This window comes from Suillus discolor, assembly GCF_016758755.1.
Source record: "Suillus discolor strain FC423 chromosome Unknown F5147scaffold_5, whole genome shotgun sequence".
In the NCBI taxonomy this organism is placed as follows: Eukaryota; Fungi; Basidiomycota; class Agaricomycetes; order Boletales; family Suillaceae; genus Suillus; species Suillus discolor.
Window position 1 is genome coordinate 514,789 of NW_024541252.1, and position 27,989 is coordinate 542,777.

The 27,989-nt window shown below is 49.1% G+C and overlaps 8 protein-coding genes across 8 annotated transcripts; 3 read left to right on the forward strand and 5 right to left on the reverse strand.

Moving 5' to 3' along the window:
- Positions 1–82: 82 nt before the first annotated feature.
- F5147DRAFT_567216 (uncharacterized protein) lies at positions 83–3,183 on the reverse strand (the record flags this gene model as incomplete). The annotated part of the gene is made up of 17 exons (XM_041430839.1): positions 83–123; positions 174–221; positions 273–387; positions 444–455; positions 510–709; positions 767–837; positions 887–938; positions 989–1,051; positions 1,108–1,227; positions 1,279–1,378; positions 1,433–1,524; positions 1,572–1,647; positions 1,698–1,763; positions 1,819–1,875; positions 1,932–2,113; positions 2,203–2,629; positions 2,830–3,183. 17 exons carry the CDS (start codon positions 3,181–3,183, stop codon positions 83–85), a joined length of 2,076 nt encoding a protein of 691 aa, XP_041298031.1.
- Positions 3,184–5,329: 2,146 nt separating this feature from the next.
- On the forward strand, positions 5,330–7,087 carry F5147DRAFT_671404 (S-adenosyl-L-methionine-dependent methyltransferase). Its single transcript, XM_041435590.1, has 6 exons — positions 5,330–5,659; positions 5,722–5,870; positions 5,919–6,052; positions 6,112–6,167; positions 6,224–6,345; positions 6,397–7,087. Exons 1-6 carry the CDS (start codon positions 5,626–5,628, stop codon positions 6,883–6,885), a joined length of 984 nt encoding a protein of 327 aa, XP_041298032.1. The 5' UTR covers positions 5,330–5,625; the 3' UTR covers positions 6,886–7,087.
- Positions 7,088–7,092: 5 nt separating this feature from the next.
- F5147DRAFT_671407 (Metalloenzyme, LuxS/M16 peptidase-like protein) lies at positions 7,093–9,037 on the forward strand. Its single transcript, XM_041435591.1, has 5 exons — positions 7,093–7,438; positions 7,489–7,610; positions 7,670–8,453; positions 8,514–8,591; positions 8,647–9,037. The coding sequence occupies exons 1-5, from the start codon at positions 7,253–7,255 to the stop codon at positions 8,734–8,736; spliced, it is 1,260 nt and encodes a 419-aa protein (XP_041298033.1). The 5' UTR covers positions 7,093–7,252; the 3' UTR covers positions 8,737–9,037.
- Positions 9,038–13,546, forward strand: F5147DRAFT_671408 (uncharacterized protein). The gene is made up of 17 exons (XM_041435592.1): positions 9,038–9,480; positions 9,531–9,606; positions 9,655–9,813; positions 9,864–10,253; positions 10,309–10,583; positions 10,638–10,759; positions 10,849–11,009; positions 11,105–11,206; positions 11,267–11,379; positions 11,429–12,101; positions 12,157–12,245; positions 12,298–12,487; positions 12,541–12,890; positions 12,940–12,997; positions 13,052–13,175; positions 13,228–13,307; positions 13,357–13,546. Exons 1-17 carry the CDS (start codon positions 9,199–9,201, stop codon positions 13,488–13,490), a joined length of 3,378 nt encoding a protein of 1,125 aa, XP_041298034.1. The 5' UTR covers positions 9,038–9,198; the 3' UTR covers positions 13,491–13,546.
- F5147DRAFT_671413 (salt tolerance down-regulator-domain-containing protein) lies at positions 13,547–18,303 on the reverse strand. The gene is made up of 7 exons (XM_041435593.1): positions 18,208–18,303; positions 17,620–18,148; positions 16,334–17,568; positions 15,709–16,205; positions 15,441–15,661; positions 15,177–15,394; positions 13,547–15,120 (listed from the first exon to the last, which is right to left on the reverse strand). Exons 2-7 carry the CDS (start codon positions 18,145–18,147, stop codon positions 13,662–13,664), a joined length of 4,158 nt encoding a protein of 1,385 aa, XP_041298035.1. The 5' UTR covers position 18,148; positions 18,208–18,303; the 3' UTR covers positions 13,547–13,661.
- Positions 18,304–19,126: 823 nt separating this feature from the next.
- Positions 19,127–20,210, reverse strand: F5147DRAFT_750885 (uncharacterized protein). Its single transcript, XM_041440172.1, has 4 exons — positions 20,077–20,210; positions 19,726–20,019; positions 19,371–19,586; positions 19,127–19,322 (listed from the first exon to the last, which is right to left on the reverse strand). Exons 1-4 carry the CDS (start codon positions 20,128–20,130, stop codon positions 19,305–19,307), a joined length of 582 nt encoding a protein of 193 aa, XP_041298036.1. The 5' UTR covers positions 20,131–20,210; the 3' UTR covers positions 19,127–19,304.
- Positions 20,211–24,303, reverse strand: F5147DRAFT_671420 (phospholipid methyltransferase-domain-containing protein). Its single transcript, XM_041435594.1, has 18 exons — positions 24,041–24,303; positions 23,639–23,985; positions 23,525–23,589; positions 23,390–23,470; positions 23,175–23,341; positions 23,031–23,125; positions 22,624–22,961; positions 22,280–22,575; positions 22,136–22,224; positions 22,027–22,087; positions 21,901–21,967; positions 21,711–21,845; positions 21,433–21,647; positions 21,302–21,377; positions 21,085–21,247; positions 20,836–21,030; positions 20,719–20,782; positions 20,211–20,661 (listed from the first exon to the last, which is right to left on the reverse strand). The coding sequence occupies exons 1-18, from the start codon at positions 24,186–24,188 to the stop codon at positions 20,345–20,347; spliced, it is 2,919 nt and encodes a 972-aa protein (XP_041298037.1). The 5' UTR covers positions 24,189–24,303; the 3' UTR covers positions 20,211–20,344.
- A 999-nt stretch (positions 24,304–25,302) lies between these two features.
- Positions 25,303–27,457, reverse strand: F5147DRAFT_768529 (pyridoxal phosphate-dependent transferase; the record flags this gene model as incomplete). Its single annotated transcript, XM_041440984.1, has 13 exons — positions 25,303–25,365; positions 25,422–25,512; positions 25,567–25,701; positions 25,760–25,834; positions 25,885–25,966; positions 26,023–26,113; positions 26,171–26,261; positions 26,320–26,439; positions 26,580–26,866; positions 26,934–26,946; positions 26,999–27,049; positions 27,103–27,147; positions 27,300–27,457. 13 exons carry the CDS (start codon positions 27,455–27,457, stop codon positions 25,303–25,305), a joined length of 1,302 nt encoding a protein of 433 aa, XP_041298038.1.
- Between the last annotated feature and the right edge of the window lie 532 nt (positions 27,458–27,989).

Consider the following 27,989-nt stretch of genomic DNA (forward strand, 5'->3'; position numbering starts at 1 on the left):
CTTCTGGCAACATCGAGTACGAGTCATGGAAGTTCATCGACCTCATTCAGGACGTAAAGTTCAAGAGCTCAACTACATCACTTCAACCCCGTACACGCTCATGCGGCTCCTGCCATGGTACCCCTATAGCTTCGTTTGCCATCAGTACGATGTCGATGTGAGCTGATTCTCACCTAGAATTTTAAATATTTCTTCTTCTGTCTCGGACGCAACAATGTTGCCTTGAAAGACATTGAAAATGAGGCAAACTTAACTGCAGCTGCAGGACACACCTTCAGAAATCTTGACACGTCTGTTCCGGGGGTCTCGAACCACGCCTGCATACAAACCTCGTTGATTGAGAGAATACCCGAGAACATTTGCCTTCATTCTCATGGCCCGATTGAACTGTAGCGGCACATGTCTGCATCATTTATCACATAGCAGTTGTTCAAATTGCTTACAATGTCGTCACCCTGCAATTAAATGAACTCGTCATAACATCGAGCGCAGACAGACGAGTTACTTACCGTGTAGTAAAGGAGGGCTGCTCCTCTGTTCTCCCAAGGAACGCATAAGATATCGATGCGTCGATGCTTTGCATCCGGTTCGGGACGCTTACACAATCCACGATAACATAATTCGAGAGCGGAAAAATCATCAGGCAATGCCAAATCCTCTGTCAGGATCTTTGCAGCATGCAGACGGGCAAGCAGCTCCGGAAGAAGACCTAAGTCAATGTTCCTCGTAAATGACATCAAAGTCATGAGAAGGCAAAAGCGTTCACCTGCATGTGTTATCCCATCTGAGGTTGGTCGAGTCACTATGATATCAATGTCGCCACAAGTAGCTTTGCCCCTATCGAAGAACGTGAGGGTAAGGCAAGCAGAAGTAAATCATCACAAACCTTCTAAAACTACCCATGATATCAATGTAAAGGTGCTCGTCGAGCTCAAGAGCTGTTTGTATCACATCAATGATCGTGAAAACCCGTAATGTAAATCTTTACCAATGGGTCTAATCAAGTTGAAGATACTCTCTGCTTCACTGCGTGGCATTCTATCATTGATATCTGGCGACAAAAAAAAATCAGTCATGTAATGATAGGAGTGAACACGAAGGGCCGACCATCATAGAATTGTAAACCCACTTCCTGCGCGCGAGATAATTTAATGCCACCTTTCCGAGCTCGGACATCATCTAGCGTCCGACATCCGTTATTATACCACATATAAGCTATTTGTCGGCCTGTGCCAACGGATCAGAAGGTGATAAACGAAGAGCGGACACTTTCCATACCGACTCCATATATCCCCTGAAATAAGTTAACGGCTTCGACGTCATCCGTTTTTTCGTAGCCAATGCGTCTCAAATCACCGGTTTCGATGATTTCCATGATCTGGCAAAACGTGTTATGGGAATGTAACGTCAATGTGCGTCAGTGGATACACACCTTTCGGGCAGTCTTCTCACCGACGCCCGTGATTGACCGGGCCTCATTGAATGATTTGATTTTCTTTGGATAATTGCGCAAGGCACGAATACCTACCAGGGTCATCAGCGCTGATAATTCCGCTGCAAAAATTGCGTACATTTCGAGTAGCTGTACACTCGCCAACGATCATCTTCACCTAGTTTTGCCTTGTGCAACTCCATGAGTTCCTCCAGCTGTTCGTGTGTTCCATCAGTTGTAGATAACCCCAAATGTAGATGTAAACCTTTTCAATGATATCTTGATTCATGCATTCGCGCTGCTCAGGTTCCTTTCGGTCGCATGTAAAACCCTTCAGGAGCACAACATTCAAAATTAGTTCAGGGCCTTCGAAAATAGCCACTCACCCGCCGTGGAACATGTGCTGGTTTCGAAAACTCTTCTTCTTGATCGCTCTCGTCGGTCTCGCTTTGTCCAAGACCTCTCTGGAGATAGTTGAGTTGAGAAAATTTTGTTTGACGTTACGACTTACAGCTTGTGCTCGTTCAGCCCTCGCTTTCTCGTAAAATTCAGCAAGAGGGTCTTCTGTATTAGACTGTGGCTTGTGATTGCTTTGGTTATTATTATTATGGGCTGTGCTGGAAGCTTTCCCCGTGGGAACAAATGTAAGGGGTGCAGGAGGAAGAACCACTAGCTTTGGCGCTGGGGGTTGTTGATTTTTAGTTAGATGATCTTCAGTGAAGGAGCTAAGAAATGGGATGGTATAAAAATATGGTCGGAGTGGAACTGACAGCAGACGTACGAAATGTAACTGAAATCTCCACCAAGGTCGTCCGTAGAGGCGGTTACTTGTACCTTTGTTTGAACCAAATTTCCCTGTCCTCTCTTCTGCCAGCTTCTACCGGCATGGATGCGTTGAGGGAATGCCGCGTGTAGAAATTCGAAATCGAGAAGACTTTCATCATCATCTATGGCGTTAGCCTTGCCTTTCGTATCGTTTGCTTCTTCATCGTGTTTGCCCCTGAGCTTGTTATAGCCCAAACGACCGTACCCGGATATCACCCAACTCCAAGTGACCGTTGGGATATTGTCAGGGATCTCTTTCAACGATTTTAGTCCGAGGGCTTTCAGGGTCGGGCGAGTTGTCGCATCCGTCACGATGTGAGTTACAGTAGTAGGGTCGTACGATGGTACCAAGGTGCCACCATGCTTGATGATCTGAACACCTTTGTTAGAAACGTATCGCTCAACGGCATTGACTAAACAACGGTCAGCGCGTAGATTGATACGTAATGCATGTCAGCGTTGAAGGCGGAGCTTCTTCGCCACAACATGATAACGCGTGAATAGCGGACCGGGAAATACGGAAGTAGTCTCCAGTAATGGGGGTCAGGGTGAGCAAAACATGGGAAACTCACGTAGTCCATGCGACCACGCGTCAGGATGCCTGCATACTGCATGTCCCCACCGACATACAATATTTGCTTTCCCTTGAGGTAATCAGACTTGCGCTTCTTTGGCAAGTCAAGATTCAACTTCTGCGCATATTCTAAAGGAGTGACGAGCGCTGATTTTTCTTTATTTTTCTGGTCTTTATTTTGCTTTGAAATATTAGCTTTGCTCCTCGAGCTGCTCACAGTCTTCCGGACCTTTGGATGCTTAACGACTGTCGCCCTGGACAAGGGTGGAATGCTCCCTGGATCTGATGATAATGAAGCTGGGGTACTCGAGTGGCGTGATACTCCAAGGGGGATATTGCTGGGGTTCGTCATATTGCTGGTATTCGTGGGTGAGGGTTCTAGTAGCTCTAATTGTGGACTGGGCATGCCAAGTTCTGGCGCAAAGGACTGCAACTTCTCGTTCTCAACTGATGCCTCGTGATTATGATCTAAAATGCGAGCTTCCGGACTGTTGCCATTTGTGGGCTCTTCGTTGATGGCATCATGTGCCACTAGCTTAGCAACTCTTGATTTGCGGGTTCGTGCAGTGGTATCATGGGGCATCAATCTCGCTGGCGACAAATGTTTGGCGTCACTATTGCCTTCGTGGTGCATCGTGGGCTTCGTGATATGAGATCCAGATCCAACTACGGGTAACTTGACTGCCCCATGTTCATAAGCGCTTGATTCAACGTTGCAGCTCGGGATTCGCGAAGAGTTCGCAATAGACGAAGCATCGACCGGTCCGCAGTTAGTATACCGGATAAGAGAAGACGATGTAGTTTCGACTGGGGCATCCCCATTTCGGCGGGCCGTGAGTTGCGGAATTTGGTTAACGCCTTTGCCTTTGCTTCGTGACTTGACTGAAGAAGCTATAGCACTGTGTCCAAATGTGTTAGTTGAGGGATGATCTGATTAATCCGAAATTGAGATAAGGGTCGACACAACGTACTTTGCAGCATGTTCAGCATTGTCACTACGTGAGAAAACAGTAGGTAGCATGGGTACTCCTGACGTGGTCACGTTGGGAATCTCGTATAGCTTTGGCTTCTTCCCCTGAGCTCGAAGTTCGGGTTTTGTGAGTTTGCGCTTCAATCTGTAGAACAGATGATGATCTCAGATTCGCAAGAGCTACGTGAGAATGTAAGTGAGACGTACTGCATAGGCATTTCTTTGTCAGGGATATGCTGTTCATCCCCTTTCTTGTCAGAATTGAGAAATGGTTCAGGGCGTGTATCAACTTTGCGTGGGTGACCTTGGGCGAGAATAACGTGATCGATAACATGACTTCTGTAATTATCCTACTCAGGGGGACTGGCAGAAGGGAGCCAATTGAATGGCACGCGTACCTGTTCCTATGATAATCTTCCAATCGTGCACGAATATATTCATCCACGTCCTCGTCAGGAAGGTTCATGTGCTGTTCTTGCTCAGCGAAAAATGCATTGATATCGTGCATAGTGAATTCCAACCGGGATGGTATGGTGGGATGGCTGGCATGAAGCACACTAGTACTTACTGTGTGGACGTTTTTATGGAAGGCACAGAACACACCACATGGACATGCACGTGATCGGTGTCTCGCGTCGCGGGGATGCTTCTGCGGAGGTAAATAAAAAATCATCAGCTTTCTCCCTAAACAAAACAACAGTATCCACCGTTAGATGGGCCTGACCAGTTCCAGTTGGCAGATTAACGGGAGCCTTCAAGAAATGTTACGCGTCAAGAAAGCGACAGATAACGTGAACCAAGCACTTTGCTGGCAGGTGTGCTGTCAAGTATGGCTGCAATGCGGCAACTCGGGGAGTGGCAAATCCCACGAACTGAATCATTCCGGTGGGGGATGCTCACGGTCAGCAGCTTTTAGCTTGTCAGACAAATGTTATCGTGACTCACCAAAAATGCTCTGTTATAATGACCGTAGGACAAAAGCCATGTCATCAATGATATATATCCCCAGGCCAGCATGAATACTGAGGAAGCTGAATCGGGGTGAATTTGCTTCTCATGTGGCGCTAAAGTAGCCCTGGGCATCGACTCGGACAACGGCAGGCTTGCCAAAAACTAGGGCAAGAAGTAGGCGCCGTCCACTAATGAGGCGGCTTTTTTTACACAGTGAGAAGCGCATCATTGACTTGCCCAATGACAAGTTATTTAGTAATGAAAGCCTAGTCCGACACGGGCCTAAGGCGCTTTTGTTGTGACCGTATCAATTGCAATTGAAGATCTACTCCGAAGATGGTATTTCTGCCTGTAAGTTGATATTGTCCCTTGCCATTTTGCAGGTCACCTGAGGCGGTTCAGCTTATCACGTAACTGTTGTTGTCGTCTTTTCCTCTCTCGAAATTGGCATCTTTCCTCAGCTGATACTTATGCATCACCTATGCCGCTCTTCGGTCTTTGCTTTCCTCTCTCGAGCGAGCGTGCCTGCGTGGCCTTTCTACTCCCCATCAACTGGCCAACCTTCTTTTCCCTTCCTGGCAGCCGCTGACTTCAACCTGACTTCAACCCACCGACCAGCTCGCAAATACAGCTTTTGACACTCCCCATTTACCAACACTGACACGTTATTGTGGATCCATTCCCATCTCAACCTGGACTCAAAAAGACCGCTTGTTTTTGACCTCGTGTTTAGCCTTCTACCCTGTTTCGCTGAGTTACTATCGGTATAAAACTCAGGAATTGCGGCGGGGTCCAATTTCGGCGTCTTGCCAACAACTATCACATCATATCAAGTTGTCGCGCAGTCGTCCTCATCGCTGTGATATCTTGTTTATGACCCTCGAGTATACTGAGAATATGCTGCATGGTCAGTTCAACGCTTATATCCTTAGGCGGCATTCCCTCACTCGTCATTCCTTCAATTCACAGATGAAGACGATGCCTCTGACGCGTCCTCTGACGTGACAGAACTCGAAGAATACGACTTTCCGGACCACTTTTTCGAAAGGGACGGAAGGCTCTTCCATTCTCATGGTAGCTTGCCATATCCATTGCCTGTCGACGGGCCGGAGCAAGCAGTAGGTGCCACGCAACACATACAATTAAAATCACCAACTTTTCATTAGAGGTTGAATAGTCTTCATAGAATCTTGCGCGATACCGTCGAATACCACTACCTTGGCCCAGTGACCGAGGTACTCAGCGACGGTCGCTCCAGGCAAAAACGTGTGCTCGATTTGTGCACTGGCACAGGCCGTTGGTGCGCGATCCATTGATCAACTTCCGATGTGTGCTTCTCTTACGCTAACCTTCCTGCAGGCCGATGGATATGGCCAGATTATTTCCCCTTGTCAAGATCTACGGGCTTGATATCGGTGAGCTTGCTTATACCCGTGTAAGATTAATAGTTTCAAATTACCCCTCCGCCCAGTTCCGATTGCCACTAGGCGTCCCTTGCGACATGTGCAATTCGAGATCCATGATATCACCGAACGTTTCAGATGGAACAATGGAGCTATGGACTTTATTCATGCTCGTAATATCGATCTAGCTGTACGTTGTTCATTGATCACCACGTTGCTTTTATTCATTGATCATGAATAGGTTACGGATTACCCAGAACTGCTCCGGGAAGTTGCTCGGTTGCTCCGTCCCGGCGGTCTATTCTTTTCCGGCGAGATTGGGCGCTCCATCGACTTTGCCCATGGGTCTTCCTTCAACCTTGCTCGCCAAGCACCTCATGCGCGAAGCTTCTTTCAGGTGGTTAACCGCTCCCTGGAGCTTCGCCACTTGGTTCCCATTGCCGACAGGATCCCTGGTTTCATCCAGCAATCTCATCAGTTCACTGTGCCTACTATCCAGACGTTCCATATCCCCGTCGGTGACTGGCACCATAATCTGGTAATGAAGCGTGTTGGCAGGATGTACTTAGCTGCCCTGAAGGATTTCGCGGAGAGCCTCAAGCCCATGCTCCGTGAGACAGGGATGACCCAGCAGGAGATCAACTCCCTTGTCACTGGGTTTATTGAAGACATAGAGCACGTTCCCGGCTTGGTTGGGGTTTACCACACTGCGTGGGCGAGGAAGTTGTAAAGGATCTTTGATGTTTGTTCTCTAAATGCTGTCTCGTGCTTTTTTGTGAAATGCTGTCTTGTGCTTTCTGGTGACTGTTTTCTTGTTTGCTTTCCTGTTTGTTGTGTACTTTTGCTGTCAGGCGTGCTCGTGTTTTCCTACCTACCTGTTTTCGGTTGCTTTCGTAGGTTGTAATGCAATGTGATGTGTTTGTGATTCCTAACTACTGCGCACTGAGTTTACCTCCAACCTAAAGCTAATTGTGGTCACGGTGCGGACATAGCAAAATTTCGGACGAACACGGAATCTACCGTTTGTTTGAGCCAACTCCGCTCTGCAACTTGAGTCCAAAGATATCCGTTCTGTCCAAGCTCATTCATCTCTACAAATGCTTGCAAGAAGAGCGTCGGCCTTCGCGCGCAGCTTCGCCACTGTTGTCGACAATGCCGGGGTCAAGGTCGCAGCCATCGACAACGGTCAACCCACCACCGCCGTCACCTTCCTCGTTAAGGCCGGCAGCCGATACGAGCCTAAACCTGGTGTCGCGCATACGCTGAAAAACTTTGCTTTCAAGGTGCGTGTTATGTTCCATTCTGAATACGCGCTCTGAAGCAGTCTTTGCAGAGCACTGGCAAAAGGTCGGCATTGGGCACAGTCAGAGAGAGCGAATTGTACGGCGGCGTCCTTTCTGCAAGTCTGTCCCGTGAATATTTGGCACTTACTTCCGAGTTCTTGCGTGGTGATGAGTCCGTTTCCTCACATGCAACATTTCATGTGTTGGTTTTAATGACTACGATGTTTACAGGTCATTCTTCGTCGACCTCATGTCTTCCTTCCTCACGTCTAGCAAGTTCCAGCGACATGAGTTCCAAGAGTACGTTCTCCCTGTAGTCGAAGCCGAGAGCACCGCCGCCTCGCAAAACCCTGCAACGCGCGCACTCGAACTTGCACATTCGCTCGCTTTCCGTTCTGGCCTCGGTTCCTCCCTTTTCGCGTCCCCACACAGTCATGTCTCCCTTGACGATGTCAAGGAATTCGCAGCTCGTGCATTTAGCAAAGGCAACATTGCTGTCTTGGGTACTGGCATCGACTCAGCTGCACTCACACAGTTAGTCGAGAAAGCGCTTGGAGGCGCATCTGTTGGCAATGTGGCTGTGGAGAGTAAACCATCGACGTACTTTGGTGGTGAGACGCGGCTGGAGTCGCATGGGGGTCCTGAGACGGTGTTCATTGGCTTTGGTGCTGCCGGCCCCGCGGACCCCGCGCTTGCTATCCTTTCTGCGCACCTCTCGCCTCAGCCATCTGTCAAGTGGTCGCAGGGTCTTTCGCCTATTTCTGCTGCCATTCCCCAGGGCACGTCGGTGCAGCCCGTTCTTATGCCATATTCGGATGCAACGCTTTTCGGTCTGCTTGTCCAGGGCTCGAGCCCCGAAGGGGTGAAGGAGGCTGCCAAAGTTGCTACTAATGCATTGAAGGAATCGACCGGGCTCAATGGTGATGCGCTTAAAACGGCAGTGGCTAAAGCCAAGTTTGCTGCTGCTAGCTCTCTAGATGGTCGTGATGGAATCCTCGGCGCTCTCAGTACCAAGGTGCGTCCATACATTTGGTCGTGGTTTTAGAACGTCTCTGAGGAAGTTTCATGATCACAGGTCTTTGCAAATTCGGATGCTTCGATCGAAGCTACGCTAGCATCAATAGATAAGGTTGATGCTGCTGCATTCTCGAAGGTGTGTACTTTTCTTTTTCTTTTTGTGTGGAGGATATATTGAAACACCTATGTAGTCTGTCGCTGCGATCACGAAATCCAAGCCCACGTTTGTTGCTATTGGGAGTGTGCAGACATTACCGTTCACGGATGAACTTGGCCTTTGAACTAGATGATAATATTGATAGACCATCGCTTTACATTATGTGCTAGCGAAAAATATTCTTTACTTCATTGCGTTCGGATACGATGTCCGAGATACTGCCGGTTTTCCGATAAAGTTTTCACACTGGGGCCTGGAAGCATAGAAGCTCTAGAACTCGAAGTTTTGAACAAGCATGTACCAGACTAATCATAGTAGCTAGGTATACGTACATGTACACATGGTTGCTTGATCCACGCGTTATACCTCTGTCGTTTATATCGACAGCAACTTTGCTCATTAGCCTGAGCCTATCTGAGAACGGTACTTCATTTCACGCAAAAGCGCAGTGCTACTCTCCTGCGCCCTAATTTCCTGCCAGTTGCTTCTTGACGTCACATTCATCAAATCGTCATACATCAGGCGGCATCTATTACCTGGTTTGCAGCCTCGACTTTTGAGTGGGACTGGCCTCGGGTCGACGTTGATGTCTAACATCCCGTTGCACTCTCTTGGACGCAAAGGAAAGACACGAGCCGGGTACGTTCCTCTGAACGACGCTCAGGATACCGATATGCCCACGGGCGTTCTGAGAGCTGTTGGGACACGCAACGTAAACTTGACTGTAAAGGCAAAGGGCAAACAGCGCGAACGATATACAGACGCAGACGAGTTCGATGAGGAGGCGACTTTACTTGGGAACGGGGACAGTACGCTGGAAGAGGTCGAAGAGGGAAATGTAGGTGAACAGTCGAAACGACCGTCCAGGGTGAGTTGTCTGTCTATCCGCAAAGCACCACAAGTTTTACGTGGAGACAGCGTTCATCGGGACAGCGTCCGTCGAGTATACATAAGACACAGGACAAGTCCAGGACAATACCATTCAGACCACCAGGTATACATCTTCTCCTTGTCTTACGAAACTATTGACTCAACTTTGCAGAAAAATTACAATCCAAGTTCCCGCCCAACCTCGTACGGAATCAGAAATACAACATATTCACTTTCTTTCCCATCGTCATATACGAACAGTTCAAATTCTTTTTCAATCTCTACTTCCTTCTCGTTGCTCTTTCCCAGTTCGTTCCGGCACTCAAGATCGGTATGCTTATTCCTCTTATGCTGGTACTGTACCACCTCATGTGTGCCCAGGATTTATTGTCACATATGTCGCACCCCTCGCATTCGTACTCTGCGTTACAATGGGGAAAGAAGCATATGATGACTACAAGCGCAATCTCCGCGACCGCGAAGCAAATTCCCAGAAATACCTCATTCTCGTTCCCTCCTCCGACAGCGGTCCGCATACACGCTCTGTCCCCTCCTCTTCCCTCCAGGTGGGCGACCTTGTTGTACTGGAGAAGAATCAGCGCGTACCGGCAGACATGGTCCTTTTACGCACGAGCGATGCTTCTGGAACGTGTTTCATCCGAACTGACCAGCTCGATGGAGAGACGGACTGGAAGCTTCGTGTTGCAGTTCCCGCTACTCAGAAGCTTGTCAACGACAGTGAACTACTAGATTTGGATGCAGAAGTTTATGGTGTGTGCTCGCCCATCCTACCCTCTTCACCTCTGGATGTTTATTTGAACCCCAGCCGACGCTCCAATCAAGGATATTCACACTTTCATTGGGACATTTGCGATACACACGCCCCGTACGCACTCTGTTCATGATGTGCCCATGGTACAGGTCCCCACTGTTGAACCCCTGTCTGCGGAGAATCTCTTATGGAGCAACACAGTATTAGCTGCGGGTTCTGCTGTTGGATTCATCGTATACACGGGGTCTGAGACGCGCGCTGTCATGAACACGAGCCATCCTGAGACCAAGGTCGGTCTGCTGGATCTGGAGATCAATAGACTTGCCAAGGTATGCACGTACGTACTTGTGTTATGGGGAATATTCATGACAGTCCACCTACAGATTCTTTGTGCGGTGACGTTCGCGTTATCGTTTGGACTCGTTGCGTTGAATGGGTTCAGGGGACAGTGGTATATCTATGTGTTCCGTTTCCTCATATTGTTTTCGTCTATCATCCCCATCAGGTATGTCTGCCCTCAGACGAGCGCATATAGCCAATGTTTTCTCTTCCCTCTATCGCTTCTCTTATGTGTCATGCTTACTACAAACATAGTTTGCGTGTAAACCTTGACATGGGCAAGACGGTCTACGCACAGCAAATAATGAATGACTCCGAGATTCCTGGCACAATTGTCCGCACGAGCACGCTGCCTGAGGAGCTGGGACGCATAGAGTACCTTCTTAGCGACAAAACCGGAACCCTTACGCAAAATGGTGTGTAAAATTGGGTTTTCTCTCTTCTACCTATTGCCTCCCTCTACACATTCTATTTTTCTTGTGTGTACACAGATGGCTGACGGACACTCTAGAAATGGAGATGAAGAAGCTGCACATGGGAACTATGTCCTACGGTTTTGACAGCATGGACGAAGTTGCTCACCAGCTTGCGAGTGCATTTGGTGCTGATCAAGGCCCGTAGTTCATACATCCACTTTTTTCATCACGGATGCACTGACAGTCATGCAATGTAGCTCATGCAAGAAGCAATTCAATAGCTACAGGCGCACAACTTGCCATGAGAGGACGGAGGGATATGTCGTCAAGGCTCCGAGACGTAGTGCTTAGTCTTGCACTTTGCCACAATGTACGTCACCTCCCTTTCCCTCCTTTCCAACTTACCTCTCGGAACCTAGGTCACTCCAGTCACCAACGACGATGGCACCTTGACCTACCAAGCCTCCTCCCCAGACGAAGTCGCAATCGTCAAGTGGACAGAGAGCGTCGGTCTCAAGCTTGTCTTCCGCGACCGCACACGCATGGAGCTCCAAACGCCCACCCACGCACGTCTCACCTACGACATCCTCGACATATTCCCCTTCACAAGTGAGTCCAAGCGCATGGGCATCGTCGTGCGAGACGCACACAGCGGTGAGGTGCTTTTCTTGCAAAAGGGCGCGGATGTCGTTATGGCTCGTATCGTGCAGCGGAATGACTGGCTGGAAGAGGAGACGGGGAACATGGCGCGTGAGGGCTTGCGCACGCTCGTCGTTGCACGTAAGCGGCTGACGTCGCAGCAGTATGCGGCGTTTAAGGCTGCGCATCATGCTGCTAGCATCCGGCTTGATGGACGCGGCGAAGCGATGATTTCTGTCGTTGCGGAGCATTTGGAACATGACCTGGAGCTGCTTGGCCTGACCGGTGTCGAGGATAAGCTGCAGGATGAGGTGAAAGGGACGCTTGAGCTGCTCAGGAATGGGGGAATCAAGATTTGGATGCTTACGGGCGATAAGATCGAGACGGCACGGTGCATTGCCATCTCGACGAAACTGGTGGCGCGGAATCAGTATATTCACGAGGTAGCCAAGTGTGAGTTTTCAGATCCATGCGTTTTTGTTCCACCGTTCATGCTTCGAGTTTGTAGTGAAAACTTCCGATCAAGTCAGGGACGAGCTGGAGTTCTTACAGTCAAAGCTGGATTGCTGTCTAGTAATTGATGGCGAGTCGTTGCAGGTGCTGCTTTCTTTGGACACGTATTTGTACGGCGCTCATCCCATCCACTCAGCTCTGTTTGAACCTGTACAAGAATGAATTCATAGAGATCACAACCAAGCTATCGGCTGTTGTTGCTTGTCGATGCTCTCCTACCCAGAAAGCAGATGTCGCAAGGTTAATCCGACATCATACTAAGAAACGGGTTTGCTGTATCGGAGATGGTGGTAATGATGTCAGCATGATACAAGCCGCTGACGTTGGTGAGTCTTCAGTACTGATTCCAAACGGAAGTTTCAAACCTTGACGCGTGCAGGTGTCGGCATCGTTGGAAAAGAAGGAAAGCAAGCATCCCTCGCCGCCGACTTCTCTGTCACCCAGTTCAGCTACCTCACGAAGCTCCTCATGTGGCACGGCCGCAACTCATACCGTCGTTCTGCAAAGCTAGCTCAATTCGTCATCCACCGTGGCCTCATCATTTCGATCATGCAAGCCGTTTTCTCGGCTATCTTCTATTTTGCCCCGATCGCATTGTACCAGGGGTGGTTGATGGTAGGGTATGCGACGATTTATACGATGGCGCCTGTTTTTTCGCTGGTTCTGGATCGTGATGTGAACGAGGATCTTGCGTTGATATACCCGGAGTTATACAAAGAACTGACAAAGGTTGGTGATTGTGTGAATAGGTTTATGGCTTATTGACACCTGGGTGTAGGGACGTGCCCTATCTTTCAAGACGTTCTTCCAGTGGTTGATGATTAGCGTATACCAAGGTTGGCCGGTTTATTCCATTCCCAGATTCCCTGAGCTGATAATCGTATTTGCAGGCGCAGCCATCATGATCATGTCCCTCCTCTTATTTGAAACCGAGTTCTTAAACATCGTGTCCATCTCTTTTACGGCTTTGGTCATCAACGAACTCATCATGGTTGCACTAGAAATTACGACCTGGTAAGAACTACAACAATTTTCGGGATGGACACGCTCTGATCCCTGGTGACAGGCATATTTATATGGTCATTTCGGAAGTAGTTACCCTTTTCTTCTATGTTATCAGTATCGCTTTCTTACCGGAGTATTTCGGTGCGTGTTCCCGTTATCCATCTCGAGGGCTACTCATCGCCCCCTGCAGACCTCGATTTCGTCGTGTCCACTCGTTTTGCATGGAAAGTAGCCGTCATCGTAGCTGTCAGCGCGCTTCCCCTGTATGTCATCAAGCTCATCCGCAGTAGAATCGCTCCCGCAGCGTCGAGCAAGTTGCTATAATACTTATGCACCATGTAACTTGACGATCACTCCAAATCTGACATCTTTATAATGTATTTCTGCTTGTTTGATCGTAAACCTCGATGCAAATAGAGCAAAAGAGAATGGCACTAGGGAGCGTATCAAGAGGAATCAAAACGAAAGACTAGCTACCCGCTAGTGATATTCAAGTTAACCTGCGTGAGGGGGCGGGGATGAGTTAATATGAGTCACGAAAGAATTTGGAAAGAATGTCCCAGGTGCCTGCCAATCAGACGTGGGGTTCACGCCTCCCCACAATGAAGGCCCAATCGGAGGACGAGGTGAGCCAAACCCTGGGGGCGCGGGTGCCCCCCAAGGAGGCCGGTTATCCCCAACGACGGCCCGTGGACTGGTATTAGTGCCCCACGACTGACCCACTGCGCCCGGCGCGATGCGCCGTCCTGGCGGAGGAACAACTTCGTCGTCATCATCTGCGAGAGCAGAAGATCCAAGGACGCCTTTCGGACTTGGAGAGCGACGACTGGGAGAACCTGAGCCTGACCCAGATGTCTCCCCTGTCATTGGCCTTGCAATAGGTGCAGGGGGCGCAATAGGTGCAGGTGGCGCTATTGGAGCAATAGAAACCGGCCGTGCGACAGGCCCTGGTACCAGCATGGTTGGTGAGCCAAGAAGGTTCTGCGAAACCTTCGAAGGTGGTCCAATAGGTATTGTCGGGGCCAGAGGACGGCTAAAGCCTGACTCGAAGGAAGTAGGCGAGCCAAAATTGCGAGGAAGGGCGGATGGACCGAGGTTCGGAGGAGGTCCTGGTGGTGGCATTGATGGACCTGGACCGAACAGTCCGAATGGAGGTGGGGGTTGTGCAAAGGGTAGACGAGGGGACAACGGGCCAGAAAGTGGAGGTATCATGCTAGGAGCGATAGGATAATGAGGAGCGGTGGACGGCGGAAAGTGATTTTGCACGGAGGGTGCCACAGGAGTTGCAGGCTGAGAATTAGACAGCACGGGACGCTGCGGTTGCTGTGGTGTCTGCTGCAGTGACGGTCGTGGTGTACTTCCGGACGGAGTAGGAGTGACAGGGATGGGCTTGCTAAGGATTTTCTTAGATGGACCGTTGTTACTCTGAGTGCGTTGCGTAGAGCCTGGCGGACGGGGAGAGGTTGGCGGACGGGTGTGCTTGCCAGCTCGTTGCTGTTGAATAGCCCGTTCCTTTTCCGCTTTCTCCTTCTCCTCCCGTTCCTTGGCAAGCTTTCTCTCGCGTTCTTCCTTCTCTTGTTGCTCCTTTCGGGCGGCGTCTCGGGCAGCCTTTTCAGCCGCCGCCTTGGCATCCCTCTCCTCTTTGGCCTTGCGCTCCTTTTCTTCCCGCTCACGGCGCTCCTGCTTGACCCTTTCTTCCTTTTCCTTGCGTTTGCGTTCCCGCTCGGCCTCCCGCTCCTTTTCCTCTGCAGCGCGTTTACGACGCTCCTCCTCTTTACGTTGTTTCTCTTCATCTGCAGCTTTTCGGGTAGCTTCACGACGAGCACGTTCTTCTTCGCGTTTCTTCCGCTGTGCGTCCTCCTGAGCGACTTGCTTGGCCTTTGAAGCGGCCTCCTCTGCTGCCTTCTCTGCTGCTTTGGCAGCTCGCTCTTCGTCGCGGGCTTGTTTTTGAAGTCTGTGAATAATCGTTTCGTTTTGAGTACGAAGCAGTAAATCGATGCTGAAACACACATTTTCTTAGCTTTCTTCTTCTGGTTCTGAGTTTGTTTCTTTGCCTCTCGCTCCTTTGTGAGCTTGTCCTCGTCCTCAAGTTCGCGCAGAAGCTGCATTTGACGTTCCTGTGCAACTTTTTCTCGAAACGCTTGGAGGACGCGCTGTTCAAACATCCGAGCAGCGAAAATGGAGAACATCCGCTTGCCCTCCTCCATCTTTTGCTCCTCGGTCATCACCTAAATCATGTTGAGATAATAAAGGTTCAATGCAAAGAATGCTCACCTCCTCATCGTCGTCATCATCGTCCTCTTCCTCTTCATCATCGTCGTCGTCGTCCTCATCACCTTCCTCATCGTCCTCTTCATCACTTTCATCTTCAACGTCAGCAGCCGCTTCCTCTTCTCGCTGCATTCGACGCTCGGCCAGCTGCTCCATCATCTCTAAGAATTTTTGCCCATCGTTCTTTAGGAGATCGTCTGCAACTGTCAGAATGTTACCTGGACCTATACAGGATATTAGGGGAAACGATGCACAGGTGGAGTGGACCTACCAGTCACAGTCAAGTTACTTCCAAGGTTAAACAGACCGTCGCGACCATTAACCTTCGCGTTATTCACAGGCCTTCGTCCGCGAACACCGGGATTGCGTCGATCTCGTGGTTTCACTTCTTCTTCCTCCTCTTCCGGATCTTCATCCTCCTCCTCCTCTTCCTCGTCTTCTTCATACTCCTCCTCTTCCTCCTCCTCATACTCCTCCTCATCCCCATCATCATCATCAAACTCACTTTCATGTTTCGGAGGTTTTCGGCCGTTCGTCAGGGCTGGTGTTCTATTAGATGGCGGGGGATTATGGGAAACTTTATTCTGAGGAGGATCGATGACAGCGCCATTCTTATCGAGTTCAACGCTGCCGGGAAACGGACCTGGCCCAGGGGGAGGGGGTATGGTGCCACCAGAGGAGACATAGCGCTGCTGGTAGTTCGCGTACTGTTCTAGCTCCTCGTAATAAGCATCGTACAGTACCTCAAGCTCTTCCTCGATCGCATGTCTATAGGCATCGATGATACATGTGCACGGACACCAGATATCCAACACCGATGAAAGAACAAGACACAAAGACAAGCGCGCAGGTCAGTAAATTTTTTTTGTGGATGTGATCAAGGAATGAGTACGGACCGCTTCCTGCCGCAAACTGCACAACTACAACTGTGCTTCTGCTGCTCTTTCATCTTCCGGAGGACGGTATCTTTCTCGATCTTGACCAAATTTCGGCGCTCGTCCTCGCCCAGACCAAGCCAGAATTCTTTGATACGCTCACGCTCCTCTGTCGAGCTAGTGCTCCAGATCTTGGAGTTGTTCTGAGAAGACTTGCCTGGAGCAGCGGCTGCCGGAGGACGATGTTTCTGTGGCACGGATGCATTGGATGATGGAGGCGATGGATGGTGATGAGAATGATTATGCTGGTAGGCGTGAGCAGGAATCGGCGCCTTTGATGCCGCACGAGCCGTTCTTGCTGGTTGCTGGCCATTGACGGTGGCCGTGGCCGTTGTTGGGGTGGTCGTCGTGGTGGCTGTGGATGTCGTTGTCGGGGGTGCATACGACATAGGCTGCTTTCCCTGTGCACGGGAGCTTGGCGGAGGATTAGATATATTTTCTTTTGTTGCTGCTCGAGCTGCAGGCATGGCGTTGGCGGTGAGAGGCAGTGAGCGCTTCCTCAATTCTCCACCGGTCCCTCCACTACCCTTTTCCAGCGCCGATCCCGGTGCCGTGCCCATCGTTCCCACTCCCTGTCCCGGCACTGCCGGACTTTCGGCGCTAACCGCCGGCATTTTAATAGACGAGACTTTCTTGTTTTTCTTATGAAATACCAATTCCTCAACAGGCGCTGCTAGCATTGGCATAGCAGGCATTGATAACTTAGTTCTGAAGTCAGTCGAAAGCGGTCCACTTCGCAAAACCGTTTCCTCGTAGCTCAGAACTACCTGCGCAAAGGTCGCAGGCAGCGATCCATGGAAATGTGGCACGTGCGGAGCTGATGTTGGTTGTGGCTGCAGATCAGAATCGTTCTCATCAAGGTCTTGATCCTCAATGTCGCCGTCTACAGCATCAGCATCTTCACTGTAGTCATCCTCGATAAACTCCTCTTGGCCGAACTCAGGAGGGTGAGATTGGCCAGGTGATGGTAGAGCAGTCCCCAGAGCAGCTGTTGCTCTGTCTACCGATAACGTGAACTCGGGATCGGAGAAAATTGAGGGGTCAAAAGGTAGCGACGGATACGTTCCTGGAGGGTACCCTGGAACGTTCATGCTGGCCCTTGCGGTTATCGTGGTAGCTTCAGTCGCGCTGAATCCAGTCTTCAGCACGGCATCGGACTGTACCATCTGTTGCGCAATATTGTACATTTTTTGCGCCTTTGTGCGGGTCAACAAACCTCGCGTAAGACTAAGAGTAGTACTGCGTACAAAGTTTTTTATGTGTGGCGGAAACGAAGACCAATAATCCTCATCTGTCAACTCTTGTGTATTTGCCTTAGGGAAGCGCTTTGAAAAGGGCGGTAGCGGGACTACTGAAATCCGCTCAGGAGCCTTCCCCGCGCGTCCTTCACCGTGACCATCTATATCCTTGCGATACAGTTCGTCGGCGGTAGCTAGCAGCTCAGTCTGGAGTCGGATCGTAACGTCCGTTCCAGACGGCACGGCAGCAGGCAAGTGTTCAGTTGTAGTAGTTTTGACAGGTTCCGAAGCATGCGACAGTGCTGTGACGGATGGTGGAGGCGCGTGAGCGTCCAGCTGGAGCGTATTCCCGCATAGCTCCGCCACCGACGAAAGAGGTGTCTTGATAGCTTGTTTTTCCTTTAGTTGTGTGTTTGGTTTGTCATTCGCTGATCGAGGCGGGAGTTGGGAATGCATCGAAGGCAAAGGAGACCGTAAGTACGGGAGGGAGGAAGTATGAACATCCTGCGCCGTCCCCTCATTGTCGCTTGCGACCATGCTGTGGAGTTGAGGACAATTTAGTAAAAGTGCGGTGCATAATTGTCTGGGGTTATTTACATGAAGAGCGTAATTGGGCCAACGATCTGATAGTCGATGTTGTGTAACTTTCAGAAGTTCAGATGCTGACGGGTCTTCATACAAGCAGAATCGGCATTTGCCGACGACCCAGCTCTTGGCGCGGACCGAACCAAATTCTCTTTAGGCCAGTGATCATCGCCCTTATCGATGGACAGACCAGTTTGTCTTGCTTCTATTTGGTTTATTTGAAGAATGAAGCGCCGACTTGATTCCTCCGATGGAAGACAGATTTAACCCATCAAGCATTTACCGGTACCGTCAAACCACAACAATGTAGAAATCAGTTGGAAATCAGTCAAGATTATTCCCCTTTCCCCGCCGGGGCTTCTTTCATACTGCCTCGAGGCTCGAGATGCGATAAGCCTCTGGGGAATACACTCCTCTGGTTGTTTTAGCCTAGAAAGAACAACTGTCTTCCTTCGTCTCAGGTCTGCCTAGGAGAGACCACCCACGAGACAGATCTGGTTGATGGTATTGCACTGTATGGTCCAAAACCATTATCAAAGTGCCCGATCATTCTGCTGTACACATCGCAGCAAATTGGTCCATTCGGTGAGTACATGATTTTTGTATGTCTCATTTGTGGACTTATTGGCATCCAGTAGGGGATTAACGTTGATAGTGTGTAAATAAACTGCGAGTGCAATGCATTTAACTCGTGCATGGCCTCACGCCTCAAGTGTTGCGCTGCGGCAATGGCTTTCCTTCTCACCCCTCAGGATGAAACGAAAGTACATCAATTATTTATGTTATGCTAGTGTATTTGGAGGTTTGTCCAATTCTTTGTGCGCGCATATCGACTCGCTCAGTGCATCAAGATATCAAAATTGTGAGACCTTATCAGAACCTCTTCACTTACTATCGGACCGTCTCCAACGTGGCACCGATTTTTCGCCAGCCTTTCTAAAAGTATGCATTTATTTTTCAGTAAGCTTTCTGAAACCTTCTTCTAACCTACGTGTGGCACCGATATTCCCGGTCGGGGATCAGTGCCTGCCCATCTCACTCGATTCACGGGTCAAAGATTCCCATTACAGTATACTGGTTCATCATGGCTCATGCAAGGGAATAATCCATTATTCATTCAGTAGTTTCTGTCAAACAGGTTAACAGCCAGGACTAAACACTAAGACGTGACTCACTAAACGCGCGAAAAGTCGTACATCGGTTTGCGTCTCGTAGTGATCTTTAAAACCTTCGTTTACTTTTAACACCTCGAAATCTCCGATGACAGGATTCCAATGAAATATCCTCTTCACACCGAACCACCAACACCAGTGTATGCATCGCCAACAAGGCTTTGCGGCGCCCAGGCCATTTTTGATGACGCGCGCAACATAGATATCTGCACCGTTTACCTTTGAGTCCCTGCGGCGTGCATTCCGCCCTCTCGGTGGCTCTACAAACAGCATATCGCAAGGCGGAGACAATTCAGCATCAATCGCGCAACACGAGTCAGGGCTCCGAAGCGAAGACTGTGTTTTCGATTCATAAAACGCGCTGCCGTGTGGGCGCGTTGCGTCCAGGTTGTGTGGGACATGTTTCAGACCGCGGCCTTCTTTTGGCTGCAGCGGTACGTCGCAGCGAGAGTTGAACTTGCTGCTTAAATGAAGGAGACATGCCAGTCAAACTAAAGATGGCATGCATTTCTGCGTGCATGGAAGTGGGTTTGCGATGACCGTGCTTCAGTATGTCGTTTCCGTCGTAGTGCGTGCGATGATGATTATAGCCCGTTGATATGACTTTGCCTCCTTTTACGAGTACTGCACCAAGATGGTATGTCATGGATGACTGTTGGAAACGTATCTTCAATAAAACTAGTGAATTACTTGGAGTTGACGAACTCACCTTGCTAGCAGCAAGAGCGCACTGGGAGAGATAATAATCCGTCTTCCTTGCCATAACAATACAAGCGAGGAAAGATAATGACAGTATTGGTGGACTGGCTGATCAGAGTGTCGGTGAAGGCAGCTAACAGTCACATAAACGATAAACGATTTTCATTGGTCGAATGATCATAAACCGGTCGTCATGGAATGAAAAACATCCTGGTGCGTGGGTATGTAATCCAAATGTACTCAGAAAGAGAAAAAAGAAAAGAATCATTAATCAAGGGCTACAGAACCAGTAATTGCTTCGAGACCAATATCCGATTGGCAAGCGCAGTCAAATTAGCATCAGCCACAACCACATCTGGCGCATATTCGACCCCGAATGCCTGCTTAATCACATAGCATATACGTTTGGCCTGCTGCTCGGACCAGAAGCTGAAATCGTCCACGTCACGAGCAACGGCAGGGTCTGTGTCGGCGGATTCTTGGATACCTCCGCAAGATAGGGGAATCAGGTCGGGATCAGAGTCCAGGCAGAGAGGTACAGTGTAAGTCAAGTATTCCCGAATGGAGGTGAGATCGAGCGCCACAGGTTTGCTCACTACAAAACGATTTTGGTCAGATGCAAGATCTATTTAACCGAATATCTGATACATACCGTACACCTCGCACGGTCCGTCAAGACTTAACACATTATACTTGCCATCGTGATGGTAACGGACCTTTTTTCAAATATAAGTTGATATGGCATAATAATAATACGGCTGTGACGAACCTCGTATTGACCAATAGTCCATGGGAGTGTGGGACCTTCAAATGAGACGATACCGAACTCCGGCTCCTTTCCCAGAGTGGTAATGCGATTAGTGTGATCGACAGGCGCATCCTGATCCCATTCTTCGTGATGAACGGGAACCCACAACCCGCTAGATGATATCTTCGTCACCAACGTAGATTTGTTGGCACCGACCTACCGGAATTCTTCATGAGTGATCTTTAGTAATAGAAGACAAAACCCACTCACTTTGTATATCCCGATCCAGTCACGACGGGAGTGCCGGGCAGGAGCTTGCCAGTTGACCTTGATAGACTCGCCTATATGGAAGCGTTTGTCGCCGGATTGACTTGGGACAATCGACACCTTGTATTTCGTTGTGTCAAACGATGATAGGTCACGGGCAACGCGACTGAAGGCACAGAATGTTAAAACACAGTCATCATTTTGAGGACTTCATACTGACGTGATAACCAGTCTTTCCCGTGATTGTTGGAGAAGAACTTTGGTCTCCTGCATCACCTCCGATATCCTGGGTTTCGCTGCAACGAAATCATAAGTGCCGTGTAACACCACGCCTAATCGCTTCACACTTACATCTCGCAAGGAACTCCTCGACCACATCAGCAGTTTCTTCAAAGACCTTGTCGAAAGTGCCTTTGACTTCTTTCGCAACTCTCTTGATCTCGGGCACATGCCGACCCGCACGCGATTCTAAAAGGCGAGCATTCTTGCTAGCAACGCTTTTGATAACTTTGACAAAGCCAGCGTCCTTGCGAAGACTGTCACCATATAATTTCTGCATGTGGGGGCTGTCGTAATACGACCAGTAGTTAGCTTTGCCGTGGAGCGTTAGGATTTCGGTCGATGCTTACTGTTCAACGGTCTGGAGGAACCACCAGTGGGACACAAACCTGATGACTGCAAGCACGCCAACAAGTTTGCTGCCACTGATCAAAGCAAGGCCCAGAAAGTAGGCGCCACTCATAAGTTCGGGGTTATTAAGATACCTAGGAAAAATGGAATGAGTAGACGTTGGATAGGAGGCATTTCGTCCAGTCATACCTAAAGATACCAGTGTACTCCAGATGCGCTGGGAAATCCTCCATGAAAAAGTCGCCGTAAAACCAACCTTGCATTCAAAATTGCTTTAGTAAATAAAATAGACAAAAACAGTAATAGTAGACATACCGAAAACACCCAATACTTCGAATGACTCCATAGCTGCCCACCCGTGGAGTGCGATCAAGAGCTAAAAGCGGATTTGAGCGCGTGAAAGAACATAAGCAAAAATACGAACTGCTCCTAGCGTATGACAGAGAAGGGCATCACCCTCAAACCAAGCAACGGGCGCCGTGTATGATTTCCACGCCAAACTCGTCAGCGAAGCTAGCACGCAGTTTTCCGATCAGTAGTTTGTCATGCATAAAACCCAGATACACACTATACGTCATGCACAAGCTAATATTATACAACGCCTTCCAGTTGGTAAATGCTTCCTGCACTGCGCCATCACCATGGTCACGAGACGGATAATGGTAATGTTTTAAGAAGTGCCGGACGAGGTACTTCGATTTGCTCTGTGCACGAAGGAGAAGCCCAAGACCAAAGCTGTGGAACATACACCAAGCACAAGCGTGTGCGAAGTGTAACGCGAGTGTTGCATTATACGATAGTACAGGCAATGATGATCCTAATACGACATAGACCAATAGAAGCGCAAGCATGGCATCTGAGGAACTAAAAGGGGGTTAGGATAACTGTTCGTCCACCAATGGGCGTACTTGCCGGAGTAAATCGATGTTGTGAAGAAGGACCACGTCTCGTCTGAAATACTTGTGATGCAAATCATGTTGAGAGACAGTACTCTCCAAAAGGATAGGTTTCTTGGGGCGGTAGGACCGGAGGGTGCCCGAAGCCTTGCCTTCGCATTCCGTCTCAGTTTCGGTATCTGTAGCAGTCTCGCCTTCCGTGGCAGCGGGTGTGGACAATTGATCTGAATTGTCCTCGACAGATGATGGGATTTGGCGGGAACTGTGCACTTTTTTGATCTTCTTGGTTTCAGATGCAGATATAGGCTTACGCAGCGCGATAGGCTTGCGTTTTCCAGTACATCCGTTCGATATCTACCGCACATCAGAACGATTGTAGATCATAGATCTGGAGACTTACTTACGAGGGTTTTCGAACAAGACAAGGAATGCGAACTGAGCTGCATGAGCTGCCAGACTGACATATAGGACAGCATAGCTTCCGGCCATCAGGGAAAGACCGTAGTATCCAGCGTAACCTGTTTCATTGATTTACAATCGTTAACAAGAAGAGGCAACAAAACTTACCGACGGAGTACATTGGATGAGGGGCCAACTCAAAAACGCCATCAAATACAAGCGCGCCACGCTGGAAAAATACATCACCCCAGTACCAACCGTAATCCTTGACAACATTGTGTGCCTCGGTTTTTACCCACAGGTTGAATACGACTAACGCAACACCACCGATCCACCTACTGCAGCGATAAGCAATATATCAGGTGCGAAGAGGAAGTACTTACCTCATAGCATGGACAGGGAAAGAAAGACCTTCGGGCACTCTGAAACAAGCAAAGGAGAACATGCAATACGCCAAGAAGTCACTGATAAGCCAATCGTGTTAGTTATCGAACGCTAATGCACTTGATAGAGCTGACTTGAGAAGAATCACGTCTACAAGCTGCCTAAACAACAGCCATGTGTTGTATTCCAATGGAAGTTCCTGATACACTCGTGAGCGATGCATTGGCTGGCATCAGTAGGCTGCTCACATCGAATGAATAATCCTTTCCCATTTTCCCCTGTAACTGAGCACGAATCCAGTTTCTAGCAGCCGGGTTACGCTTCTCATCGAGCCATCCCAGGTGTTGTACTTCGCGAACCATCCACTTTCGCTTGCTCTGTTTAGTGAGGACCCATCCCAACCCAGCATCATAAGCTGCCCTCCAGAACACAAAATAGAACAGAAAGAAAACTTTGGCGGTGGGACGTGGCAATATATAGAACAGAACAAGCTGTAACCCGAGCAATGAGAGATTGAGGATGTCCAGATGACTCTTTGGGTAACGTGGATGGAAAAGCCCGGTTAGTACATCGTGCGTGGTTGGAACCCTAAAGACTGATAGCATATTTTTGTCAAAATCCAATTCTGAGGCTTTTTCACTAGCGCCCACCTTCGCCGTCTGGCGTCTGCCCCCAAACCACTTCCTCGTGTGCCTGACGTGTCTTCTCTGACTCTGCTTTAAAATGAGCTCCTGAATCTCCCGAACCATCGTCGGCAACCTTTCGTTGGCGGAGTCCTTGGGGAGTCGAGAGAACCATCTCGATAATTCAACCCAAACGACAGGAACCTAGGATGAAGCTGAGATAGACTATCTCCTGTACGCAGACCAACTGGAGGAAGTTCGTCTTAAGCTTCATCTAGCGATCAATTTACATACTACTTTTTTTTTGGAATTTTATGTAATTTTTTCTTTAGCGAGGTCCTTCAAAAACCCATAAGTGGCCTTCTCTTTTTTTCTCCCTTCATCGCCGCTTCAAAGTTGTAACATTGCATCACTGGCGACCCCTCGTGATGATACACCAAGCTCCGAGCCTTTCGTGAGCGTCAGCAAACTTGCGATTTCCAGCAAACTAGGCCTTTCCAGCCCAATCGATAAACTGCCAAGCCTCAGGTGTCGAGAACTACATGCATCACATCATGACTTCATGAATTTTTTTGCAGGTCGTGCTCGTCATCTGGCAAAGTACACATTAATATCCCTTTTTATTCACTCAATGCTCGAACTTTTTCCTATCGAGCGTCGAGTTGCTAATGTCAGGGAAGAATCAAAGCGTCTAATATCGGACCGATGGCATTTTTTTCGGTTGACTTCTGGGATTGTATTGATAGAAGTTGACCCTACGAGGTGCCTCACACTTTTTTGTATGACATGATGTCTACCGCCTAGGTAGAAACCTACGTACGCGACCCCGCGTATATTCTTCCTTGGTTATCAAGAACCGATGTATCTCGTGATATGAAACTGTACTTGTACTGCTACCGTAACTGGCCGACACATGATGCATATATGACGTTTGAACGGTCGACCATTTGTTCTTCGGGGACGAGGTCACCGTGTATAACGTGACTTTTGTTAATTACGGATCTCAGCTGATTACACGTTTTCCTCCTGAATAGCAACCGAAATGGCACGCGAACATGTGCTCAGACTGCACTGCAATATTCTCGCTCAGCTGAGACGCCGCAGCGTCAATACTAGGGAAGCTTCTTTGTATATTTATGTAATTTGCCAGGTTCACGCGGCGACTGGTTTAGAGGGACTGAACGAGAGATAAAGGAAGCATTTGCGGAAAACCTATGTATTAAGTACAATGTACTATATCAACTGGGCTCTCATCCTTCTACCAAATCAAAGTCATACAACGCCATTGATCAGTTGTCAAGCATCTCTTTGAAACCTTTCTCACTCTCGACTTCTCCTGGGATGTCGTCAAGCTAAAATCAAGCAAGTTTCATCGCGACGTTATTAACTCCCTGTTAGAGGCACTTACTTGGTCAAGGTCAGAAAGGCATTGCCCGATGATTCTGATGGCCTTTCGAAGGTCCTCTTCGAGTATCACCAACGGAGGAGCAAAACGGACACTGCAATCGGACAAAGTTACAGCAAATCGAAGGAGAAATTATCAAGTCACGTACATGTTGCAATGGGTTGGCTTCGCGAGAACACCTCGGCTCTTCAGTAATAAGCAGAATTGCCATGCGGTGCGGCCTTTAGAGCTCTTCTCTTCGTCGATAACCACAGCATTGAGAAGTCCTCTGCCCCGGACTTCTCTGACCAAAGGAGAATTCAAGCGCCACGATTCCCGCGCGGAATATTTCACCGAGATACTGGGCACGATCAGCGAGCTTCTCGTCTACGAGGACACGCAGGGATGTCATAGCGACAGCACATCCCAGGGGGTTCCTAAGTGGCGATGTCAGTATGCATCCGAGAAGACCATCGAGATGACGCACCCGCCGTATGTGCTGCCGTGTTCTCCAGGCTGGATGCAATGCATGACCTCTCGGTCCGCGAGAACCGCCGAAACGGGGTACACTGGAATATTGGGTGTGAAAACCCCCAATGAACAATACTATTAGAGGCTGACTCACCTCCACCCGACAGTGCCTTGCCGAGCAGGACCATATCCGGCCGAATGCCTTCGTGCTCACAACACAGCATCTTGCCCGTCCTGCACAACCCCTAAAGTGTTAATGAGTATATGAGTAATAATTCTCAGGGCTGTATAAGGAAACAAACAGTCTGGATCTCATCGCAGATAAGGAGGACATTGTGTTTGGTGCAGAGCTCCCGAACTTTAGCAAAGTAACCCCTGGGTGGGACGACAATTCTAGAATGGCAATGCAGAAATTGAGAACCGATTTAAGTGAACCCCGTAGAGAACGCACCCTGCCTCCCCTTGAATTGGCTCTATCAAAAACGCAGCCACGTTTTTTCCATGAAGTTCGAGAGCACGTTCTAGATCCGAAATCTCTCCGTAGCGGATGACACATGATTTCGTCATTATCCTTGTAAGTGGGTCCAACACCCTCGAGGTAGGGGCCGAAGCCGCCGCGGCTCTCCGGATCAGTGCTCATACTGGCCGTAAATTATGAATAAATAAGGTCCCGAGCGGACTTCTTGAAGGACGCTTCAGCGCCAAACACACCTAATAACCCCCAGGGTTCTTCCGTGGAAATTTCCTGCAACACTGAGCACAATAGCTTTGCCGTCCGGCACACCCTTCTTAAGGTAAGCCCATTTCCTAGCAAGCTTGACAGCAGTCTCGACGGCCTCGGCACCGGTATTCATCGGGAGAACACTTTCGTAAGAGAACATTTGTGTAATCTGCTGCGCGAACCTCCCAAAGACAGAATTGTAGAAGGCACGAGATGACAGAGTGAGTTTCTGTGCCTGCTCTACTAGAGTAGCAACTATCTTTGGGTGACAATGACCCTAAAAATTTGACCATGTTCCAGTCAGCCCATCCCCCCAATGCATCATCTTTTTGCGGGTGACAAACCTGGTTGACAGCCCTAATAAAGATGTGTTAATAAGAATAGCTATGGAATACAATAGAGCGCCTACGAGTACGCGGACAACATGTCGATGTATTCTTTGCCTTCCGGGTCCCATACCCTGTAGTCAGCAATGAGCTAAAAGGAACCATCCGAATGGCACAAGTCCCTCACTTTGCCCCTCGCGCGGAGTCGAATACTACCGGTAACGGATGATAACTATAAAGATTAAGCGTTGGCATCAGTATGCATTCGTAACGCCCGAATGAATGAAGTCATCATCGATTTTAGCGCTGAGCGACTCAATGCGATTTCGACCACAGGTCTTTCGAAAAAAGCGCTTATAGGCTTGGGAAACACGGAAAACTTACTTGTGAGCGCCGTATTCATGCTCCATACTGATAAGCGATGCTGAAGTCAATTGACCATTGGTAGTGCTGGATGTGTGAACACCATTCCCATTGTGCTGCTTCACGACCTTGTGGGTCGTCGGTTGATTGAAGTGCCCGTTATCGACAGTTGGAGACATTTTTGAGATGCAAGTACGCGTTTGTGGGAGAGCAACAAAAGTGCTTGAGATAGCGGAAGAGTAGGAAGAAGGAGCCCGACGACGTGTGAGTACTTGAGTCGTCTCATTTTGGTCCGCCCGAGACAGGACCCCGGTCGGTCCCTGTGATCAAGTAGCCTGACATTTCCGCCCTTGAAGGTTGCGCCTATTTCGTGATGGGGTATATACTCCATCGGAGTCCATCCCCGTCGGTAGCGCTTGCCTTCACGTGGAGCCTCCGATGCTCCGAAGAGACTTTGTTGTGGATATAATGCTATTCTACAGTCGTAACTCCACTCTGTGAGGATGAGTGCCACAATTCCAAACATCAAGTTGGAGCCGTCAGCTCGGGGATTGAAATTAGCGTGTCCGAATTGGTTGTCACGGTGGCGAGTCGCATCATGACATTCAATAAACTTTTGACTTATTGGTTCCCACTCACGTCGACAACCCCTGACTACACTCATTAGACTGACATCCACCCCTTCCGTATCTCCCCGAGACTTACATAAAG

Bases quoted from the DNA above. Each gene is read 5' to 3' on its own strand.
- F5147DRAFT_671404 (XM_041435590.1), top strand. From the start codon at position 5,626: ATGACCCTCGAGTATACTGAGAATATGCTGCATG. The intron at 5,871-5,918 runs GTAGGTGCCACG...ACTTTTCATTAG, and splicing joins TCGACGGGCCGGAGCAAGCA to AGGTTGAATAGTCTTCATAG. The intron at 6,168-6,223 runs GTGAGCTTGCTT...CCCTCCGCCCAG, and splicing joins GATCTACGGGCTTGATATCG to TTCCGATTGCCACTAGGCGT.
- F5147DRAFT_671407 (XM_041435591.1), top strand. From the start codon at position 7,253: ATGCTTGCAAGAAGAGCGTCGGCCTTCGCGCGCAGCTTCGCCACTGTT. The intron at 7,611-7,669 runs GTCCGTTTCCTC...CGATGTTTACAG, and splicing joins GAGTTCTTGCGTGGTGATGA to GTCATTCTTCGTCGACCTCA. The intron at 8,592-8,646 runs GTGTGTACTTTT...ACACCTATGTAG, and splicing joins ATGCTGCTGCATTCTCGAAG to TCTGTCGCTGCGATCACGAA.
- F5147DRAFT_671408 (XM_041435592.1), top strand. From the start codon at position 9,199: ATGTCTAACATCCCGTTGCACTCTCTTGGACGCAAAGGAAAGACACGA. The intron at 12,102-12,156 runs GTGAGTTTTCAG...TCGAGTTTGTAG, and splicing joins TATTCACGAGGTAGCCAAGT to TGAAAACTTCCGATCAAGTC. The intron at 12,891-12,939 runs GTTGGTGATTGT...ACCTGGGTGTAG, and splicing joins TATACAAAGAACTGACAAAG to GGACGTGCCCTATCTTTCAA.
- F5147DRAFT_671413 (XM_041435593.1), bottom strand. From the start codon at position 18,147: ATGGTCGCAAGCGACAATGAGGGGACGGCGCAGGATGTTCATACTTCC. The intron at 17,569-17,619 runs GTACGCAGTACT...ACCCGCACAAAG, and splicing joins CGCCACACATAAAAAACTTT to GCGCAAAAAATGTACAATAT. The intron at 16,206-16,333 runs GTCCGTACTCAT...CGATGCCTATAG, and splicing joins GCAGTTTGCGGCAGGAAGCG to ACATGCGATCGAGGAAGAGC.
- F5147DRAFT_750885 (XM_041440172.1), bottom strand. From the start codon at position 20,130: ATGGCAAGGAAGACGGATTATTATCTCTCCCAGTGCGCTCTTGCTGCT. The intron at 20,020-20,076 runs GTGAGTTCGTCA...CGTTTCCAACAG, and splicing joins GCGCTCTTGCTGCTAGCAAG to TCATCCATGACATACCATCT. The intron at 19,587-19,725 runs GTTTTATGAATC...AGGGACTCAAAG, and splicing joins ACGCGCCCACACGGCAGCGC to GTAAACGGTGCAGATATCTA.
- F5147DRAFT_671420 (XM_041435594.1), bottom strand. From the start codon at position 24,188: ATGGTTCTCTCGACTCCCCAAGGACTCCGCCAACGAAAGGTTGCCGAC. The intron at 23,986-24,040 runs GTGGGCGCTAGT...ATATGCTATCAG, and splicing joins GCAGACGCCAGACGGCGAAG to TCTTTAGGGTTCCAACCACG. The intron at 20,662-20,718 runs GTATGTATCAGA...ATCGTTTTGTAG, and splicing joins CGGACCGTGCGAGGTGTACG to TGAGCAAACCTGTGGCGCTC.